This window comes from Arachis hypogaea, chromosome 9 (assembly GCF_003086295.3).
Source record: "Arachis hypogaea cultivar Tifrunner chromosome 9, arahy.Tifrunner.gnm2.J5K5, whole genome shotgun sequence".
Lineage (NCBI taxonomy): Eukaryota > Viridiplantae > Streptophyta > Magnoliopsida > Fabales > Fabaceae > Arachis > Arachis hypogaea.
The window spans coordinates 108,153,392-108,176,164 of NC_092044.1; the positions used below are offsets into that span (position 1 = coordinate 108,153,392).

General features: G+C 34.3%; 1 protein-coding gene and 1 long non-coding RNA gene across 2 annotated transcripts; one reads left to right on the forward strand and one right to left on the reverse strand.

The window, feature by feature from the left end:
- Positions 1 to 536: 536 nt before the first annotated feature.
- On the reverse strand, positions 537 to 19,247 carry LOC112711572 (uncharacterized). Its single transcript, XM_029289194.2, has 7 exons — positions 19,089 to 19,247; positions 16,396 to 16,896; positions 15,202 to 15,351; positions 12,792 to 12,869; positions 3,479 to 3,520; positions 2,734 to 3,155; positions 537 to 1,252 (listed from the first exon to the last, which is right to left on the reverse strand). The coding sequence occupies exons 1-7, from the start codon at positions 19,186 to 19,188 to the stop codon at positions 644 to 646; spliced, it is 1,902 nt and encodes a 633-aa protein (XP_029145027.2). The 5' UTR covers positions 19,189 to 19,247; the 3' UTR covers positions 537 to 643.
- Positions 14,162 to 15,053, forward strand: LOC114924480 (uncharacterized). The gene is made up of 2 exons (XR_003811818.2): positions 14,162 to 14,695; positions 14,908 to 15,053. It is a non-coding gene; the product is annotated as an uncharacterized lncRNA (long non-coding RNA).
- Positions 19,248 to 22,773: the final 3,526 nt, after the last annotated feature.

Sequence of the window (22,773 nt, forward strand, 5' to 3'; positions counted from 1 at the left end):
TTTTGTCAATATTTTGGGCTTTTCATTGCTTAAAGTCCAATGACCAAAATCTGCAAGTAATATAGAAATTATTAATTAAATAATTTTGAAGCATAAATCAATTTAATAATTTTTAATTACTATTTTAATAATGTTTGATCATCATATTAATTTGAAGTTTTCCAAACTCATCTATAATTATATATAAAAATCAAAGTTTAAGAAATAGATATAAAATTTAATAAAAGAAACAGGTAATTAAAAAATTAAGATCAACGACTAATTTAACCACTAAAAAGGTCGAGTCGTTATCAGCAATGGAAAAATTTGGTCACTATTTAGTGACCAATTTAATTAGCGACCGATTTTATTTCATGAGAATTTGATAGTTTTGGTTGAAAATCATCCGCCACTAATGATTATACTTTGTACTCTTCTTACTTTTTATGTGAGTCTAGCATTGAATAATATTTAGAACAACCAAACAAATTAATAATCACATTCAAATTAATAACGAGTATCAATCATTACACTTCCCACGAATAAATAAGAACACAAAATTCCAATATAGTACACTGAGTATATATGCACTTAATTTGATTTGTTGCCACCACAAATCTGTGCTTATTATTATTACATAATGAAAGTAACTGTACTCCATCAATCAGGGCCAACGCTTAACATTTCTATTAAAAATTCCTGGTCCATAAGTTGACATGATAATCTCAATAAGCAATGGAAACTGCAACCAAATGTAAAAAATAACTGGAACACAACCAAGAAAAGTTACAGGAATAACAATCCATGCTTGGCTTTTAAGCGTTAGAAAAAGTGCTGCACAAAATGCCAGCATCATGTTGGCTAGAGAAAAGAGCATAGTGGAAAGCCCTATGATCATTTTTGAAGGCAATGACTTGAGAAAATCATCCTCGGCATAGCGAGAATTGAGGAGTGCCAGGAATATGAGAAGAGAAGTTGTGGAACTGAAAAGTGATGTTGCATTTGATATCATAAATAACACAAATAAGCTTTTATGTAAGAAAATTGGATAACCCTTGTTTTGGTCATTGCCACCAGGAACCGTGAAAGCAGCAGCAAATGTAATGGTGGCTACAAGAGCTGCTACAACACTACAAGATCCTGCATTTGCTTTGGTCCATTTCTCACCTTGTTTTAACAATTCCCTATGGTTTTCTGTGAATAAATCTCTAGGTGTCTTATTCTCCCTGTTCAAATATTCCTTCTTCATATGTGGTATGATACTCTCCACTTCCTGCATATGCATGAGTTGATTTTTTTTCATAATATTTTTACTTTTACCTCTATTTATTAATTATAATGCTTATTTATTTAGACCACTGAATTTCATTAAACATTTAATAAATAAGAATAGGATAAACTATTAAAATTATATTGGAAACTTGATGGTTCATATAATTGATAACAACAACTTCTAATAATGACAAATAAATTAAAAAAAATAAAAAAATAACAAAGATAATTAAATATTAAATATATATTTTCTAAAAAAGTAATTTAGAAATCAAATTTGATTATTTTAAAAGCATGATTAAGAAAATAAAAATTTTGATCCTTAAAATTTAAAAATTTTACGTCAAGGAATTTTTCTGTAATGAATTATTCTTTTTTTTTTGACAATTGAAAAAATTTTTGTTCTAAATTTTTATGTATTTTTAAATATTTATTTAAATCAATTTAATATTTTTATTACCTTTAATATATTTATTTTTTTATTTTGTATTATTTAATTATTAATAAAAGGGGTAAGTATTGTTTCGGTTCCTAAAGTTTAAGATCAAAATTAAATTCGTCCCCAACGTTATTTTTTATTTAAAATTGTCATAAACGATTCATTTCGTATTAAAATCGTTCTTTTTAATAGAATTTTTAATTTTACTACTAAATTACTTCTACTTCAATAAAAAAATTATAATTTTTTTAAAAAGAAAAGAACGCTAGGAAAAAAAGGAAAAGGGGAAGGGGAAGGGGAAGGAGGGAGGGGGACGATACCGGATGAAGTTTGGAGCCGTCGTCGCTATCGGGAATCAGAGCTCGCGAGGGAGAAAGGAGACGCGAGCCAGGGAGAAATCTCGCCGTCGCGCTCCGCGACTGCCATCGTTGTTACCGATCTCACCGCCTCGTCGCTGCACCTCTTCGTTTCTGCTTCTGCTTTTGCTTTCTGTTTTGGCTTCTGCTTGAGCTTCTGCTTCTATTTCTTCTGCTTCTGTGTCTGTTTCTACTTCTGTTTTTGTTTCTAATTTTGATTTTGATTTGTTATTTTTTTATTTTATTGTTGTTGTGTGTTGATTTTGTTATTGAATTTGATGTTGTTTCTGAATTTGAATAATGTGTTATTGTTAGTTTTCTTAAATCTTATTATTAATATTTGGTGGAAGTAAGGGAGGTGATGGTGGTGGTAGTATAGCTGCTGATGGTGATGGAGGGTATTTTTGTCTGTAAAAAGTTAAAAGGACGATTTTAATACGAAATAAAACGTTTGGGATGATTTTAAATAAAAAATAAGATTGGGGACGAATTTGATTTCAACCCTAAATTTTAGGAACCAAAACAATACTTACCCCTTATTAAAATAAGTAAATAATTTTAAATATAATAAGTTAAATAAGATAACTTTTTCTTATTATTTCTTTAGCATGATTCGAAAATTATTAACAGGAAGTTAGTATCTTTGAAAGAGAATTGTATTGGCCTTGAAAGAGATAGCAAACCTACCTTAAACCATTGCATTTCTCTTTGCATTTGTAAAAGTGCACCAGAGATACGATTAAGATGTGATGATGGAGGAGGCAAGCCTGCCATGTGTAGCAAACAGTTGGCACCTTTGTCTCTCATGTTTGCAAATACATGCTTCATAGCAAGGCCATGGATGAGATTTAGAACTGCTGCTTGGCGAAATTCAACAGCCAAAAAGAATATGTTCCTTCCATTCTCATCGTTTGTGTTCCACAAGAAAGGATAATGGATCCTTATTGCTTCCACTATGAATTCAGGATTTCCTCGTTTTGCTGCTTTAAGAATCGCTTCACGTATTCTACCCGCTGTAATCTCTCTTTCGTTTAACTTATAAATTGCACTAAACGCAGCTTGTAGAGGAAACTCCTTATCATTTTCAACTGCTTTTCCCTTTTTGATTCCTACAGTCCATTCACAAATAAACTATATATCATTCCAACTACTAGCTTAATAATAATAATCATGAAATGGATATTACTATTCATATTTTAATAACGTCATTCTTTTCTTTTACTAATTCATACATATATACAGTGTAAGAAAATAAATCTTGTACGAAGAAAAAAAAACTAAAAATAAAAATAAAAACTAATCAGACCTAAATTTTGTGGTGTTCTATAGCACTTTAATTTACTTTGAGATTCATTGATTCATTGAAAACTGTTAGTATAAAATAGTAGCAGCCGCAAGAGGGAATTAAGGAGTAGTAGTAGAACTTCCATACCTATTAAATGCAAGATACGCCTGACCGATTGATGCAATAGGCCTAGTCCAAGAGCACCACCGAACAAAATAAAGGAGATAAATAAGAGTAATATTATTTTAACAATTTTTTATTTTTTGTCAACTAATAAAATTTATTATCTACCAAATATCATGTTTTAATATATATATATATATATATATATATATATATATATATATATATATATATATATTAAATAAGAGGAATAACTCATGTGTTATTTAATAAAAAAGTGTTGGTATTATATGAAATTTACTGTGTTACGATTCGACCCTCGAATCCCATACTGAAACAGCTTCCAATCCGATACCTGAGTCCGCCCCCTCCCCCCCACCCCCCTCCTACACCTCTTTTTCCTCTCTAACGGGCTCAAACCGACTCCACATCCTCTAACTAATATCAAATTTAAATACCTTCCTTATCTTAGTTAGATAAGATAAGATAAAGATAACTACCACTAACTATATAAAGGGGAGCTAGAAGCCTCCTTAGATACGTTATTCATTCTGCACATCTTATACCTCTCGGACATATTTTGACTTAAGAGTGGGAGTGCCTTTATAGGTACCACCCACATTGCTCCAATCAGATAATCCGGCGACCACCCCGACTCACAAGTCCCCGATCTATCTCATAACCCATACCAGAGACTTCTAATACATTAGCGCTGTTTGTGGGGACTGCCAAACCATGGCGGCATGACGGAGAATCCCGAAGAGCAATCCTCCAGTCACCACCACGACTCACGCACACGGAGCCCAACTCCGGAACCCTAGAACAACGTTCCTCCCACCCACGACAGGATACCAAGCCCTGTACACCGCCCACTGACCCCAGCCCAGCAATGCAAGAACCAAACGAAGACAACCATCCTCCCACTGAAGTACGAGCACCCGACGGCCTCGGAGAAAAGGTGGTCCAAATAATCCAAGAACAATGTCTCAAAGTGCAAAACCTCAAAGGTCGAGTCACATCCAAAGAGCAATACCAACCCGAGCACGCAAGCCAGGTGACCTCGAGGACCCGATCTCGCCGCGAAACCAGGAACAACAGGTTTCCTGAGCGAAGATACAACAAAAGACGAAACTGCAGCGTTTTTTGGAACCCGGAACGCCGACATGACAAGGATGACCGAAGACACCACCGAGAGGCCAAACGGGCACAGAGCGAGCACGTGATAATGGGAGCCACCCCATTCACAGAGAAAATCTTCAAAACCAAACTTCCAAATGGCTTCGACAAGCCCACTGATATAAAATACGACGGGACCAAAGACCTCCTGGAGCATTTGACGAACTTCGAGGCCAAGATGAACCTGGAAGGAGCCGCCGACGCGGTCCGATGCAGGGCCTTCCTAGTAATCTTAACTGGCCCTGCAATCAAATGGTTTAGTGCCCTCCCTAACGGCTCCACAGCTAGCTTCCACGATATCTCTAGAAAGTTCATGGCCCAGTTCACCACCAGGATCACCATAGTCAAGAATCCCATCAACTTACTCAGAATCACCCAAAAGCAAGATGAGCCCACAAGAAAGTACCTCGACAGGTTTAACGATGAATGCCTGACGGTCGACGAACTTATAGACTCGGTCGCAGTTTGTGTCTGACCAACGACCTCACAAATGAAGACTTTCGGAGACACCTCACCACCAACCCAGTCTGCACTATGCACAAAAATCAAACCATCGTAAAGGAATACATAAACGACGAAGAGGTAAGCCAAGTCGTAGCCGCCAATAAATGATAGTACGATAACATAGCGCCTCGTAATAACCCACCACCGAAAGAACACCCCAAACCCACTGCTCCGCCCCAACCACCTCGGGTAGGGAAATTCATGAATTACACCCCTTTCCCGCTCCCATTATGGAAATATATCTCCAAATAGCAGATTGTTGCGTTCTCCTGAATGCCCGACAACTTAAGGAACGAACTGACAGCAACAAGAGCTTATACTGCGACTACCATCGAGGATACGTGCACAAAACCCAAGACTGCTTCGACCTGAAAAATGTCCTTGAGTAGGCCATCCGCGACAGCAAACTCTCAGAGTTTGCCAAGATCATCCGAGAACTTAGAAGAACTAAAAGAGAAAGATCGCCAGAAGGCTAGGGGCGCAACCCGAGGAGGGTACGACAAGCGCCCCAAGAAAGCCCAAAAACTGACCCCACCATAATTGTGAACATCATCACCGAAAAGGACGCGCCAGAAAAGTCAAAATCAACGTTAAAAAAAGATCTCAAAATCTTAGCCGTAAAAAATCAGCTACCAACCTCCCCGATTGCAGAAGCAATCACATCTTTCCCCGATGACTGCCAACACGGCACATGCGGAAGACTCTCCATTTGTAATCTCGGCGAAAGTCAGAACTGGACTCGTGAAAAGAATACTGGTCAATACCAGAGCAAATTCTAATATCCTCTTCAAATGAGCCTTCGACAAGCTGGGTCTGCGTAACAAAAATCTACAAACCCACCACAACGGAGTTACCAGAGTCGGAGACAACATCCTCAAAAAGAACGGTTCCATAGTGCTACCACTAACCATTGGAACCGGAAGCCAGAGGAAAACTATCTTCTCCGAGTTCATGGTTCTCAAAGACTCCACCGCCTATAACATCATCCTCAGGAGGAAGACGATCAACGACCTATCCATCGTCATCTGTACCAAGTTCCTCATCAAGAAGTTCCAGGGCGATAACGGCACCATCGGAACAATACAAGGAGACGAAAAAGTCACGGTAGAATGCGACAATACCAGCCTAGCCCTCCATAAAAGATCTCGAGACGCGGCCGGCATCTTTTTTGCTGACCTCTATGCACGCCAAGACGATCAGCCCGAACAGAACCAGAAGGGGATATAGAAAAATTGCAGATAGGACAGACCAAATAGAAATATATGTTCATTAACAAGAATCTGCCCTACGACCTGAAGGGCAATCTGATTGAGCTCCTAAAGCGGAACAGGGACTTGTTCGCATTCACCCCGACCAACATGCCAGGCATAGACCCCAATCTAATATCCCACCGACTGGCCGTAGACCCAAAGGCCAAATCGGTTACTCAAAGAAGAAGGAAAATGTCACCTGACCGAGCATCCAAAGTCAGGAAACAAGTCAAGTCCCTGCTCGAAGTAAGCTTCATCCGGGAACTCGCTTACATGACCTGGCTGGCCAACGTCGTACTAGTAAAAAAAGCAAAGGCAAACGGAAAGTGGCAAATGTGCGTGGATTACACAGACTTAAATAGAGCTTGTCCTAAAAACATCTTTCCCCTTCCGAAGATTGACGGACTAGTCAACACTGTGTTGGGTTATGAATACCTCAATTTCAGGAATGCCTACTCCGAGTACAATCAAATAACCATGCACTGACCGGACCAGGAAAACATCGCCTTCGTAAGATGGCACATACTGCTACACGGTCATGCCATTTGGGTTGAAGAATGCCGGAGCAACCTACTAGAGGCTAGTCACCAAAATCTTTGGAGACCTCTCTGGGACCAAGCTAGAGGTCTACATTGATGACATGCTCGCCAAAACCCAAACCGGTGGGGAGCTTATCAACGACCTCGAGATTGTACTAGACACCTTAAGGAAACCGAATGCGGCTTAATCCAACTAAGTGCGCTTTCGAAATGGAAGCTGGGAAATTCCTAGGCTTCATGATTACTCAACGGGGGGTAGAGGCCAACCCGAAAAAATGCAAGGCCATCTTGAGATGAGAAGCTCGACAAATCTCAAGGATGTGCAAAGACTGACCAGTCAACTTGCCACCCTTTTCCACTTCCTTAGAGCCTCGGTCCAAAAAGTCATCATTTTCTTCAAACTCATGAAAAAGAGAATCAATTTTAAGTGGGAATCTGAGTGTGAGGAAGCCTTCCAACACTTTGAAAAAGTGTTTTTAGAACCCCAATGTGGACTGCTCATCGAACACCAGCTTAGGAGGAGCAGGAATAATATTGGAAAACAAGAATGGAATCATCATCGAATAGTCCATCCAATACGAATTCTCGATATCCAACAACTAAGTCGAATACGAAGCCCTCCTAGTCGTACTGACGTTAGCCAAAGAAGTTGGTGCAAGAGTGGTGGAAGTCTACCAAACACGAGACCCTCTACTACAACAATACCTAGCCAAGGTAAAAGAATTGACGGCCGAATTTGACGATGTAACCGTCCAAAATATTCCCAGGGAACAGAACACGAGGGCTGACTTACTCTCAAAACTAGCAAGCACCAAACCCTACCTGGGTAACCGATCGCTAGTCCAAGAGGTCATCAGAACACCGGCCGTCTTGGTCCCAACCTCGGTCGACCTCCATATCACGAACCAGCACTCTTAGACCTCTCCACTCCTCTAATACCTAACAAATGGGACCTTATCCGAGGACCCCTAAGGAAGTAAAGCGCTTAAAACAAAAAGCCGCGAACAACACCACAATAGTGGGGCAGCTATATAGGCGCGGACTCTCACAACCCCTCCTCAAATATGTAGAAACCGGCGACACGAACTACATACTCCATGAAATCCATGAGGGATGTTGTGGCCACTATGTAGGAGGAAAACCCTAGCTCAAAAGTTTATCCGAGTAGGATACTTTTGGCATTCAATTATCAAAGACTCCCTCCAACTAGTCAAAAGTTGTGAAAAATGCCAAATCTACTCCGACTTTCATCAGGTCACCCCGCATCAACTGAGTATCATAGTGGCAGATCGGCCTTTCAGAACCTGGGGAATCAACCTTGTAGGTCCCTTCCCCACGGCTCCCGGGCAGCTCCGATATGTCGTCGTCGCCATCAACTACTACACTAAGTGGGTCGAAGCCGAGCCTCTAGCCTCCATCACGGCCAGCCAAAGCCAAAAGTTCCTCTGGTGACATGTCATAACCCGATTCGGTATCTCTGAGGTCGTGATCTCGTACAACGAAACCCAATTCGTGGACAAGTGATTCAAAGAATTTTTGGATGGACTTGACATCTCCCAACGGTTTAGCTCAGTAGAATACCCGCAAACAAACTGACAGGTAGAAATGGCTAAAAAAATAATGGTGAAAGGCCTCAAGAAGCGGCTTGTCGAAGCCAAAGGACTCTAGGATGACGAGCTCGGATCCGTCCTCTGGTCGTACTGAACGTCCCCTCAGACTTCGACCGGAGAAATCCCATTCCAGTTGACATACGGCCTAGACGTTGTCATTTCGGTAGAAGTCGTGGACCCTATCCCCGAGAGAATTGTGGGACGAAACAATGAAGAGGCAAAATGGGACCTCACAGACGAGGTCAGAAGCATAGCCTACCTATGGGAACTAGCCCTAAAATAGAGAATAAGCCTAAGGTATAACCGCGACATGATACGGCGGGACTTCAGGCCAGGGGACCTTATTTTATGACGGAAAGACATCGGTCCTTCCACTCCCAGAGAAGGGAGGCTCACACCCAAATGGGAGGGCCCCTACTGAGTCAAGATGGTAATCGGGAAAGAAACTTACAAGCTTGAACGATTAGACGAAATCGAGATCCCGAGATTCTGGAATACAGCCAGTCTAAAACGAAAACAAAACTAACACAGCTCGCCAAAGGCCCACTATTCTCAAATGGTCCGCCAAGAGACCTCAAAGGGACCCAATAAAACAACCTCAAACAGCCCCACCATATTAAACAAAGTCATAAAAACGGCTAATAAAAACTGCTATACCAAGATAACGATCTATAAAAGTTTTAAAAAGAATAAAGTATCGATATCGGCTAAACACACGGCCCATAAAACCACAAAATGGCCTGCCAAACTTAGAAAAAATTACATAAAAGAAATTACTGTAAATCAATAATTTGGCCGTCCTTAACAGTCTTGAACACTCCCATCACAGATACGTCCACGCTTGGAGAAAGAACCAAGGCCTGGGCCTTCATCGTCTCCTTAGTAGCGGCAATCGCGCCCTTCACATTTGCCAACAACACCCCCTTGGCCAGCAAAGCCTCTGCCTCGGCCTGCAAAACTGCGGCCTGGGATTCAGTGTCAGAGCCCCGTTTATGCTCACTCCCCAGGTGGGACAGAAGTGAAGTCTCTACCTCAGAAAGACGGAGCAGCTTGGCCCCAGCGTGCTCGGCATACTTAACGGCCTTCAGTCAAGCTGTCTCCGCTGCTTCCAGGTTCTTCTTTAACTTGCCCACATCAGCCTGGGACTGGCGCAGCTTCCCATCCAGCAAACCCACTTGGGCCAGCACCGGCTCTGCTTTTCGGACTATCACCACAGAATGGAGAAGGGAGCGATACACCGACTTTGCCTGACCGGCGACATCACAATCATGAAAAAACTCTTCTGTACCAGGGAGAAAGTGCTGATCAATGAAGGTCGGAGCGTCGAAACTTTGGTCCATCACGGAGGGCACCACCCCCTCACCTTCTACGTTATTAGCACTACTCCCCTCCGCCACCCTCCTCCGCTTCCTAGCCGCCTTGGGTGACACCTCCACAACCTCATCCTCAATCCCAATGACAGTTGGCCCCGGCGAAGTGACAACACCCACCCCGGCGGAAACCAGCTCCTATAAAACCGTCCGAGAGTCCACTTGAGGCCAGGACTGAAGGGTCGACGGCGATCCCCCACCCTCCTCCTGGGTAATGGCGGCCTTCAGCCTTGCTAGGGAAGTCAAGCCACCGACCATTTAAACTCAAAAATGAAAGAAAAAACATAAGTCACAAACCCAGGAAAAACAAAAAAAAAAAGACAAGGGAAAGCCACACACCAAGTCTAGCAAGTCGCCAGAACTCTTATAACATCCCGAGGGTTCAACAGATGCTCCCCAAAAATCGACCAAAGGACATCAGCGACGTCCTTGTTCTCCGAGGATAATCCCTCATAAGTAACCCGCGTCAAATACAATGCTCCGGCCCCAAAGTTCTAATACTTCACGAATTGGCTCTCTCCCTCGAAGGTTAACAAAAAATGATGGTGCCCCCGAGCAGGACGCACCGTGAAATACTCCCTCTTGAATCCATGAAAGGAGTCCTCAAACAGGCCGAATATGTGTCGGTTAGGCTGAGCTCTGAATGACACATATCCTTTCTTGTGCTTCACCTCCTTGGTTGATAGAGTGCACAAAAAATAGAATAAAAATACATCAACCGAAACCGGGAGCTCCAAGTACTCGCAAATGAGCTTGGAGGTCTGGATGGCTACCTAGTTGTTTGGGCATAGTTGAGACGGCGCCATCGAACAACGATTTAAAAACGCCTGAATTAAATCCAAGAAAGGAAGTCCCACCCCCAATCGCATAGACATCGACTCGTATACCCACATCCAGTCCAGCACGGTGGGCGAGTCAGGATTTATATAACAAACCCTCTCGTCAGCGCCGGAGAGCGCGAGCTCATACTGATGCTCCACATCACCGTCACCACAGATCGCTCCCTGGTCGAGGAGCCGTTGAAGATCTGCTGCCGTCATCCGAGACGGCATTCCCCAGACGTTAGAAGTCACCTAATAATACGTCGAGGGAATCCCACCGGTCGAGATCATCGGAACCCCGACACGCTCACTCCTCCGCCGAGACATACCTAAAAAAGGATAGGAGAACCACCGTCAACCCACCAGAGCCACATGGTGAAAAATCACGCAAACACCAATTCTACTATCTAGCACAAACTAAAACGAAACCCAAAATAGTGGTGCTCATCCCCTCTAATAACTCACTACTCCTACACAGAACACAACCCCAACATGAAGAAATACAGAAACACAAACCAGACAAAAGGGAAAAAGGCAAACAATCAGAACATAAAATAAGGAAAATACCAACCTGATAAAGATTGAAGTAAGCCGAAGATCAAAGTAACTCAAAGCATAGACGCATGAATGAACCAGGAAAATTCAAAGCAATCGATAGAAGAATGCGAAACGGTTTGTGATAGAGAAAAAGAAAAAAGGACCCAAAAGCGAGGGAAATAAGAAGAAGAAATGAAAGCAGTTACCAAGCGTTTTTTAAAAAATGAAAAGAGAAAAGGAAAAAAAGAGAAAAAGATCAAAACATCCCCTCACATTAAATTCCATTATGACGCTTAAAAGCTCGACTAATAGATTTTCCTTCGGGAAGAACAACAGGCATATTATAAGATACCCAAATCGACCACAATCTGAAACATGCCGTAGCCAGGAAACTCTCACGGCTCCCAACCTTGACAAACGAATTCAAATCACGAGCCTCTCACAATCGCGACAATGAAAAACGATGACACCAAGCACACTCACGGACCTGGTTCCCGAGTCCCCTGTTGGAACGGCCCTAGACCGGCTACCCACGCTCGGGCCTTTATTTAGCAGCCCAAAACTCTAGTAAAGTCACAACGGCGGGCAAAAAGTCCTCCAGCGATGAGACCAACCTTGCTCATCACTCTCTCGCTACGGAGACAACTGTTACAGACCCGACCCTCAGATCCCGCACCAGAACGGCCTCCGACCTGGATACCTGGGTCAGCCCTCCTTTTTCCTCTCTAACGAGCTCAAACCGGCCCTACATCCTCTAACCAATATTTAAATTCAAATATCTCCCTTATTTTAGCCAGATAAGATAAGATAAAGATAACTACCACTAGTTATATAAAGGGGAGGCCCTCTCAAGTACGTCATTCATTCTACACACCTTATACCTCTCAGACCTATTGTGACTTGAGTGTCGGGGTGTTTTTAAAGGTACCACCCCCTATTGTTTCAATCAGATAATTTGACGACCGCCCCGACTCACAAGTTCTCGATCCATTTCACAACCCGTACCAAAGATTTCTAGTACACAATATATCAATATTTTCATGGGGTGTGTGATTTAATTAAAATTAAATTTTGAAATCATAAACTATATTGATTTGATTAAAATATGAATACTTTTATATAAAGAAGGTATCATAACAAATTACCAACGAACAAAGTTCACATACGTTGAAAAACAAATGTTAAAATTATTAATTCAGAATGTATTTGGATAAAATATTTTAAAACTTTAGAGAATTCTAAATTAAAAGAAATTTAAATGTTGTAATTAATTTTTATCTATTTTGGTTATCTAATCATTTTCATATATTTAGATAATTATTTAATTAAGTAATAAATTTGTATTTTTATTAATGTAACAATATACTATTGAAGATCTGTGTATATTTACAATATTAATATATAAAAAATAGATTCTATTTTATACACTCTCATAAATTACATTTTCTACTCAAATAATTCATCTAATTAGTGTATTACATTCTTATCTTCTAGAAATTATTACTGCCTAAGGGCAAAGAAGAAACTAACCAGAACTTGCATTCGTCCCAAAATCATCTATTTTTTGAGCTGATCCTGGTATCTCAACGAGAACTTGCAATTGACTCCCTGAAATATTATTGCATGGAGCTTTCTTTGTAATAATTGAAGAATGCTTAGAATCCATCCACATTGTCAGTTTGTCACATCAGTATGTAAGAGAGTGAAGTTGAGAACTATATCTACTTATCTAGTTAATGAATTTCTACTTTTAATTTAATTTGATGTGTTTGCAAATCAAAGTAAAGTTAGATACACTCATTAATTTATTTTTAAAAACAGAGAATTATCTAAGATTTTTTATTTAAATTATTTAAATATGTTATTTATTGAAATATACAACGTGTAAAATATTTACGTGTAAATTATTTAAATTAAAATAAAAATAGATACACTCAATAATGCGCACATTAGTAATTAAAATATTTATTTTATTTGTAAATAAAAATTCAGAATGATCCCCTTTAGAAATTAAAAATGAAAAACAAACGAATAAATGTTTGTACTCAATTTATGCAAATTTATCTATGCTTACGCAACACCACTTTTTATTTTTATTATTGAGATTGTGGTGGTGTTTTTAAATAATATATGTGGAGAGTTGATGTGTTTTTTTTGTATGAATAATCACAAATCTGATTCTCATATTTGCAATTTTAATTTTTTTTTAAAAAATTTACAAATCTAATCTTTAGATTTGTGCTTTAATGTTAAAAAATTTTGAAACATATAAATCGGATCCTCTGATCTGAGAAATTTTGATTCTTTTTTTGTTTTTTTACTCAAAACTTACTCTTAATTTTCTATCCCTTTCCAAAATTGAGGCTCAATTTTTTACTCTATTCAAAATATCCTCAGTTTTCTACCCTTACCCAAATCTAAGCCTTCGATTTATAGTTTTTAATTTAAAAAAAAATTATCTTCATATCCATAAAAAATACAATAACTCTCCACAATTATGCATAATACACCTCTCCAATTCATTACCAAAAAATTAGTCTACCCAACACATGGATCTGTAATTTTAAATTGGTAACGCTTTTCTATATTTAAATATTTTAAGTTCAAGAAACATTTTAGTTTGCAATATATATTATGTAATAGTGAGTTTGTCACAAATATGTGCTAATACATGTACCACCAATATATTTATGACACTTGGATTAATGAAGAATTAACTATATATCTGTATCTGAGTTTAAGAGACTAAATTTTTAAAGTGGCTTCCTAAATTCAATTTGTTTATTAATTTGACTTTTGAAATTTTAATTATACTAATTTTAATTTTTAGATTGAACTCCGGACTGGCATACTAATCTCTCAACTTATTTTTAATGTAAATCAACAGTTGGATTGCTGATGTGGTACCATTACTGCCACATAGTATCATTACTCATCCTAGATCATCATTATCCTCTTTCTCGCTCATTCCTATCTCTATCTCTAGCTCTCTTCCTCTTCTTTTTCCACCCTCCACATCTCTCCATTTTCTTCTCCTCTCTCTTTTCTTTCCACCCTCTATCACTTCTTGCTGCAAGTCCCTCTATCACTATACTATTTCTTTTGATTTTTCTTCTTCTTCCATTTCCACTGTCACAGCACCTGCCGCCACTCCCATTCTCTCCAATGATGTTTTCTAATAATGACTTCAACCTTTTGAAAAGTAACAAAATAATTATAACAATCCAAATAAAGCATTATATTTACTAACTTCCTTAACTTATTCATGTGATGTTTAAACTTGAAATTGTTAGGTTTTAGTTCCAATTGCTAATCGCACAAAGTCTATGGAGGCCGTCATTACCGTCGATGTGCTACGACACTCCGGTGTCGATGTCACCGTTACATCCGTCAGAAATCAGCTCATCGTTCAAGCTCTTTACGGCGTTAAAATTGTAGCTCTCTTTCTCTCTCTCTCTCTTTTTCTCTCTCTCTCTGATTGAGAGTTGTTATGAACTGTGATTGTTGGGAGTTGTTATGAACTGTGATTGTCATGTTTAGTGATCAAATTAGTGGACTAATTGTGTTATTAGTGAACATGTTTGGTACTGTATATTGTTGTAACTAGAAATTTTCTTTTCAATGTGTGTGTGTATTTTCTGTGCAGAGGTGTTCCTAATTTGTGGCCGTAGAAGTGGAGAAAGAGAAGAGGATATTGGAAGAAATATATAGTACGGTAGCAGAGAAACTTACAACAGGAAGTGACTCACGTCGAAAATAAATTAAGGAACTAATATATTTTTTGGAGTTCAATCTGTAGGTTTAAATTAGTGCAATTAGAATTACAGGATCAAATTAATACATGAGTCGAATCTAAAAATCACTTTAAAAATTTAGTCGAATTTAGTATAAAGAAAAAGAAAATAATTAAAAAATAAATAAAAAATAAGATACTACTTACCTGGGTTTAGCCATCGTTTCCAGAATGGTACGTTTTTCTTTAGCAATAATTCCGAAGGCATGTTTGCTAACATCTCCAAAAAGTTTAACCCCCTTCTACCATCAGTTACTACTAATTTTGGACAACGGTCGATCAAATCCAGGGCTATATCTATTCCCGTCATTGTATTAAAAATAATAAATATAATGTTATCTTAAACTTTTTACATGGAATAATCATGCATGGATATATAGATCAACTAAAATATTTGATAACAAAAAAAAAAATAGGTAAGAATAACTAAAATTTATTTTTATTTAATATTTATTAATTATTATAATATTTAGTAAATACTAAATAAGTTTTTATTATTATTTTTATTTTCATAGTATTATTGATTGGCTGACAAAATTAAATTAGTGTAAATTTATATATAAATCAAACGATCCATCATTGAAAGGGGATACAACATTTTTTTGAATTTCGATCGATCATACAATCTTAATTATTGATCTCAATTGTAGTTGCAATATTAATATACGAAAAATGTTAGGAATCATTAAAATTTTTTATTTTTAGTTATCATTTAATTATTATTATTTAATTATTTTAATTTAATTTTTTTATTTTAATAATCTAACAACATATTTTCTCTTATATTTTTAAATATTAATAACTAACTAATAACTAAAAATAATAAATTTAATGGTCTTCTAACATTTCTCTTAATATATTACAGTGTTAATTATGACAAGGGGACTACCATGTAAAATTGTTTTCCTATTAAAATAATAATTAAATATTAATATATATGTATTATATTAAATAGTTTAATTAAATATATTAAGTTTTGTACGGTAGAACGAAAAATTTCAATTCCAATTTAAAAAAGAATGTAAGTAAACCAACTAATACATTAATAAAAATTATTTTTAGTAATAAATTTTTAGTGATAATAATATAATGATTATTGTATATTTTATTTTATTAGTATTTTTTTTTGTGATAATTATATTTTGTTATTATTATTATTATTATATATTATAATGACAATTATATATTTTTTGTGGCTATTAAAAAAATATCGATAATTAAAAAATTATCGCTAAAATTTTTTAGTGACAAATATAAGACAACTAATACCTAATTATTATTGCTAAAAATAAAATAAATTATCATTAAAAATATTTTTTATAATAGTAGTGTAACTCTTACCAAACAAGTTGGTGTAGTAGCATTGGACGAGGAACACAACACCATGTTTCCCAAGTCGAGGTTGGAAAAATTCAAACGGGGTTTGGGAGTAAAGGTAGCGAGCCATTTCAGTGTGGCCGAGGTCAAGAGCCAGAGTCACCGGCAACCAATCATGTGCATCGCTTAAAGTAACTAATCTCTTGTTCTTTTCAACCATGCACTTTGCAACATCAATGATCTTGTCTTTGTCCTCAATGAGAAGAGTAACAAGGTGAAGCGCGGTGGTGCCATTTCTGCTCTTCAACGCAAGATCTTCTTCTGACATCAACTCCACCAGTCTCTTAGCGATGTCTAGATGGCCAAACATGATTGCAATGTGAAGTGCTGTTTCGTGATTAGAAGTGATTTTTGCACAAAGTGATCCTGGATGGTCTTTGATGAGATATTTTTCAATCTCGGCTAAATCACCTTTTCTCAGTGCTTCGTGTAACGGACGATATTCCCGAATAAAACTTGTTAGCCCTGATTATTTTCGAGAAATTAAAAGGCTTAAAAAACATGAATCACAGGTAAAATAAAATACTGGTTAAGTACAGAACTATTAATTTATGTTTAGCTAATGTATTTTTAGAATACAGGGACAAAGAGTACATTATTTCAAGGTGAATTCTATCCAACCCCTTCTAAAATAATATGTAAGTTACCCTTCATGATGTGTCACACTTTAATTGGTTATTATCTTAACTATAGTTAGGTTATTTTGTAATTTATTATTTTAGATGGGTAATTATATAATTTCTTAAAATATTAAAATTATACCCTAGTTGCACGCAATCTCTTTCTACAGTGCATCATTCTTTAATGAGTCGTTAAATTCCCATGGCTTGTAATATTTTTTTGTCGTGGATCACTTCTTACCAACATAATTAATGATTAGTTCGGTTATTAAATTTTTTCATTAAAATAATATATGAAATATATATTCATATGTAAAATATAATATAATAAAATAAATCTGTTCAGAATACTTAAAGTATAATTAAAATCAAGAATATACAAATATAATAATAAAATTTGTACTCTAAACAAGTAAATATATCTTTTATCATACATAAATTATTTAAAAAATATAAATTATTAAAATTAATAATAAAAATTTAAAATGATAAAATTCAACTTTCTTACAAGTATTTTTTATAATATTTTTATTCTTTTAATTTTTAATTTATTAATATTTTATTATTTAATTAATGATTAAACAAATTATTTTCATGAGAAATTATTTCTTGTATAATCTTAAAGAAGAGACCAATATAACAGTTTAAAAATTAATGTAAAAATAATATTTTAAATAAAAAATAGTTAATATTAAAATTTTTAAATACAAAAACAAATTGTATAAATATTCAAGATATAAATATAAAATATATGTTTAAAATAAATAAAGAAGACAAAAATAATTATTTATTTCTCATGAGTACTCCCATTTTATCTGTTTTATTTATTTTATGCATATATTTATATTTATCTTTTAAATATTTATACAAATTATTTTTGTATTTAAAAATTTTAATATTAAATATTTTTATTTAAAATTTTATTTTTACGTTATTTTTTAAACTATTATATTGGTCTCTTCTATAAGATAATACAAAAAATAATTTTTTATAAAAATAATTTGTTTAATCATTAATTAAATAATAAAGTACTAATAAATTGTAAATTAAAAAAATAAAAATATTATAAAAAATACAGTAAAAAAATTGGATTTTATTATTTTAAATTTGTATTATTAATTTTAATAATATATTTATTTTTTAAATAATTTATGTATGATAAAAAATATGTTTACTTTATTAGAGTACAAATTTTATTATTATATTTATATGTTCATGATTTTAAATATACTTTTAAGTATTTTGAATAGATTTATTTTATTATATTATATTTTACATATGAATATATATTCCATCATGTAATTAAATAAATATATATTTTTTTAATGAAAAAATTTAATAACTGAACTAACCATTAATGATGTTGATGTTGGTAAGGAGTGATTCATGGGTCATGGCCAAAAAAAGGGATTGAGTGAGAGGACAAGAGATAGAAATGAAGTGGGTGGGAAAAACGAAAAAGTCACGAGCCATGAAAATTCAATGACCCGTTAAGAAATGATGGGGAAAGAGATTGCGTGAGAACGTGCTTCAATTAACGGGGTAGAATTTTAATATTTTAAAAAATTATACAATTACCCATCTAAAATAATAAATTACAAAATAACCTAACTATAGTTAAGATAATAACCAATTAAAGTGTGACACATCATGAAGGGTAACTTATATATTATTTTAGAGGGGGTTGGGTAGAATTCACCTTATTTCAAATATTTGATAAATGTTAATACCTAAAAGAAAATTGAATACTAGCAGATAACAACAAATAATCATATAACAATATAGGTTGAAAAAAATATCTAGATTAAAAGATAGGAGAAAAAAAAAATGTTTAGAAGGCAGCACTTTTATTAAATTTTGGCTAGCATATAACCAGCAAAAGAAAAGTGAGTCTCACAGCATTGGATGAAATCTCATACCATTAAAAACATTATTGATGACTACTTGATGACTACAAATCACAAAAATTACTACCCCTAACACTCCTCAAAATAAAAACAAAAAGGAAAGCAACGTAAGGAAATTAAAAAAAGAAACCTTGGTTCGATGATGTGATTCCTTCGGGGATTTTTCTAGCGTGTGAATGTGATGGGTTTGGAATGTCCTTGTCACAATCAGAATGTTGCTGATTGTCCATTGGCAACACCTGCACTTGTTATGTATGTGTTCACTCACTAAAACAATCACAGAATTAGGTTGTTTTCTATAATGTGGAGGATGAAATTATTTTATAGCTATATATATATAAAATCAGTCACGGTTGCGTCTTCTTCGTTGCTCTACACACTACACTAATCTAGTACGTAGTAGCGTGGTGGCTAAGTTCTTGTTGCTTTTAAATATTAATTCGATTTTTTTAGAAAATTAATTAATTTAATTTTTTAAATTTTAAAATCAAAAACAAAAAAAATTAGCTTAATTAACTTATTTTATAGTTGATTTCTTATACTTTTTCTAATTAAAGCTTATAGATTATGTATATATGTGTTGTAACCAAAAGAAGAAACATAATTAGAAAAAGAAAGATGTGTATCTTATAACTCAAAATTCAAAAAAGTAAAAAAGATATAAATTGTGTAATCACATTCATTCTTTTAAATGATTATTTATGCAGTTAATATAAAAAATAGTTATTTTTACTGTGTGACATTACGTAATTGAATATACGTATAAAATTATTTTTTATATATCAAAATTAAATTTTATATATATATATATATATATATATATATATATATATATATATATATATATATATATATATATATATATATATATGGTCGTTTGTGTAGCGGAAGCAGCATTATGCACTTTGCTTTGCTGACGCCTCAAAGAATCTAATACCTACGGCCACCAGCTTTTTCTTTTATATAAGTTAGCCATTTTTTATTTTAATCTTTATTATTTCTTAACCACCCTCTAGATTGGAAGAAAATTAAAGAGGCAAGATCTCATTGCTTTATAAAACAAACAAATCAGCTAATGCAAGGTGGAAAGCGGGATCAGCAAAGAGGCAGAAAAGACAAAATAAGAGTTAGTTAGTGTTAGTATTAGAGATGAAAGCCACGTGGCAGCTGATCCTTGGCTGCAGCTTCATTGGGTGGAGGCCAACCCAACGTATTTTCAAAATTTTTTCCTGTAAAATGATTGTGCTTAGTTTAAACTAATTTTCGTTCCCTAAATCTTAGCTTATTTGATTTTAGTGATTTAGTCCATAGGCCAATTTGGATTAAATAAGTCGTTATTACAGTTCAATAATTAAAAAATTAGTTACATTATCTGTTAAAAAAAATAATTAAATTAATTTTCAAAAATTATAAAAATAAACATTTTAGTTCTTAAAAATTTAATATAAAGATTAATTTTTAAAATTTCATTCTAACAGATAAATTAATCTCAGTTTATTTTTTGACAAAATAATTACTCAAATTAGTTTTTAAAAATATTAAAAATAGACATTTTAATCTAAAAGAAAAATTAATACATAGACCAATTCTTAACGTTTTTTTGTCAAACATATCAATCTCCCGTCCATTTTACTTTTACTATATGTCAACTATTATTATTATTATCTTAGTTTTTTGCATGTAGACGATGACACTAATATATTGATATCTTTTCATTGAAAACAAACAAAGTGAATAATAATGCTATAAAATCCAAATTACAAACATGTTTTTTTAAAATAGGACATCTTTTAATTATATTAAATACAAAAATATCAAATAATTTTAATTTTGGATTTTTTAAAAAAAATCTCTAATAATTTTATTGAACATCATTATTGTTTTTATTGAGTGAATGTATATATATATATATATATATATATATATATATATATATATATATATATATATATATATATATATATATATATATATACAAAAACTCTTTTTATATTATAAATACATACATAATAAGAATTTAAGAATAAATTTATCATTATTTTTTTCCAAAAAATATAAAAAATTATGGTACAATATTATTATACAATTAATAATAATAAGAAGAATTTTATTTTATTTTATATTTTTTGTGGATAGAGGACTGTTATGTCTGACGAAAAAAAATGTTGGGATTGATCTATGTATTTATTTTTTTGGAGACTAAAATATCTGCTTTTCATTGGGTCTGATTTGAGCAATTACTCTGCCGAAAAATGAATTGGGTACTGATTTTTCTGCGGAGTAAAATTTTAGAGTTGTTTTTGTGTATTGATTTTTTTTAGAGACTAAAATATCTATTTTAAAAATTTTTAAAAACTGATTTAAATAATTACTCTAAAAAAATTAATTATCAGTATAAAATATATATATTTATATACAAAAATATAATAAGTGATTTTATAGTTAATTTTTTATGTGCATATAATAATTTTATTTATATTCTTTGAATCAGAAATATTTTACCTAATATTCATCACGCCACTTAACACTAAATCTAACATGTAATCACCGTGGACAATTATAATATGAACCTTGGAATATGATGAAAAAGAAAAAGATACGAGAACAATTATACCATGAAACTTGGACAAATAATCTCTATGATGTAAGAACAATTAAGAAATCACTAGAAGACGTACAAACCAACCAATTATAATTTATATAGCAATTTGTAACCGCCCACGTAAAATATTAGAGCCAGTGAAAATGGTTATCTTTTATTTTTTACCCATAATGCTTGTAAAGAATATGGTAGTATGATAATATGATACATTACATTGCAATGCAAAGAAGAAGTGAAAGCTACAAATCAAATGATAATTATATTGAAATGCTCAAATAAAATAAGGATTTATCAAAGTTCAACACCACACTATAGCTACTTAACTAACTTTTAGTCTCAAAGCCAAGGCTTAATAATTCTATCAAAGATGTCTGGTCCATAGGTTGACTTAAAGATCAGAACAAACAATAGAAACTGCAACCAAATGTATAAAGCAACTGGAACAGAAGCAAGCAGAATGATGGAAGTGACAATCCATGATCGGCTATGTAGCATAAGAAAAAGAGCGGCACAAAAGGCAGCTATCATAGTTGCAAGAGAGATGAACATAGCGGAAAGGCCTATGACGAGCTTTTTGGGCAGTGACTCGAGAAAATCATTCTCTGCATAGCGAGAAGTGAGGAGCCCCAAAAACACAAGCAGGGAAGTTGTAGAAGAGAAGAGTGACACTGCATCTGATATTATAAACAACATAGCTACAAGAGCACAAGAACTTGCCGTTTCTTTGGTTCATTTCTCACCTTCCTTCACCAAATCCCTATGTTGCTTTGTGAACAATTCTCTAGGTGTCAAATTGTTTGAGTTCAATTGTTCCTTTACCTTAGGTGGCGTGATACTCTCCACTTCCTACATACACAAACACCTCCATGAAATTAAAAGAAAATGCTACTTATATAACAAAATTTAACTTTTAGTCAACTTTTAATATTATTTAATTTTTTTATTAAAATATATTCTTATTTTTTAGATATATATTTATAATTAAACTTAATTTAAATATTAAAAACTAAAATTTCTCTAACTTTCTATCTACCTAATAGTTAGTTATTAACTTATTATTTCCTTCCTTCTTTTACGTTACTTCATATAAGAAATACGGTTTCTTCTTTCTTCTTTTACGTTACATTTTTAACAGCGATAACAAGCACACAGCATTAGTGAAAGTGAAACAGAAACAATATAGTAGTAGGATAAGCAAGCAAATAGAGAATCA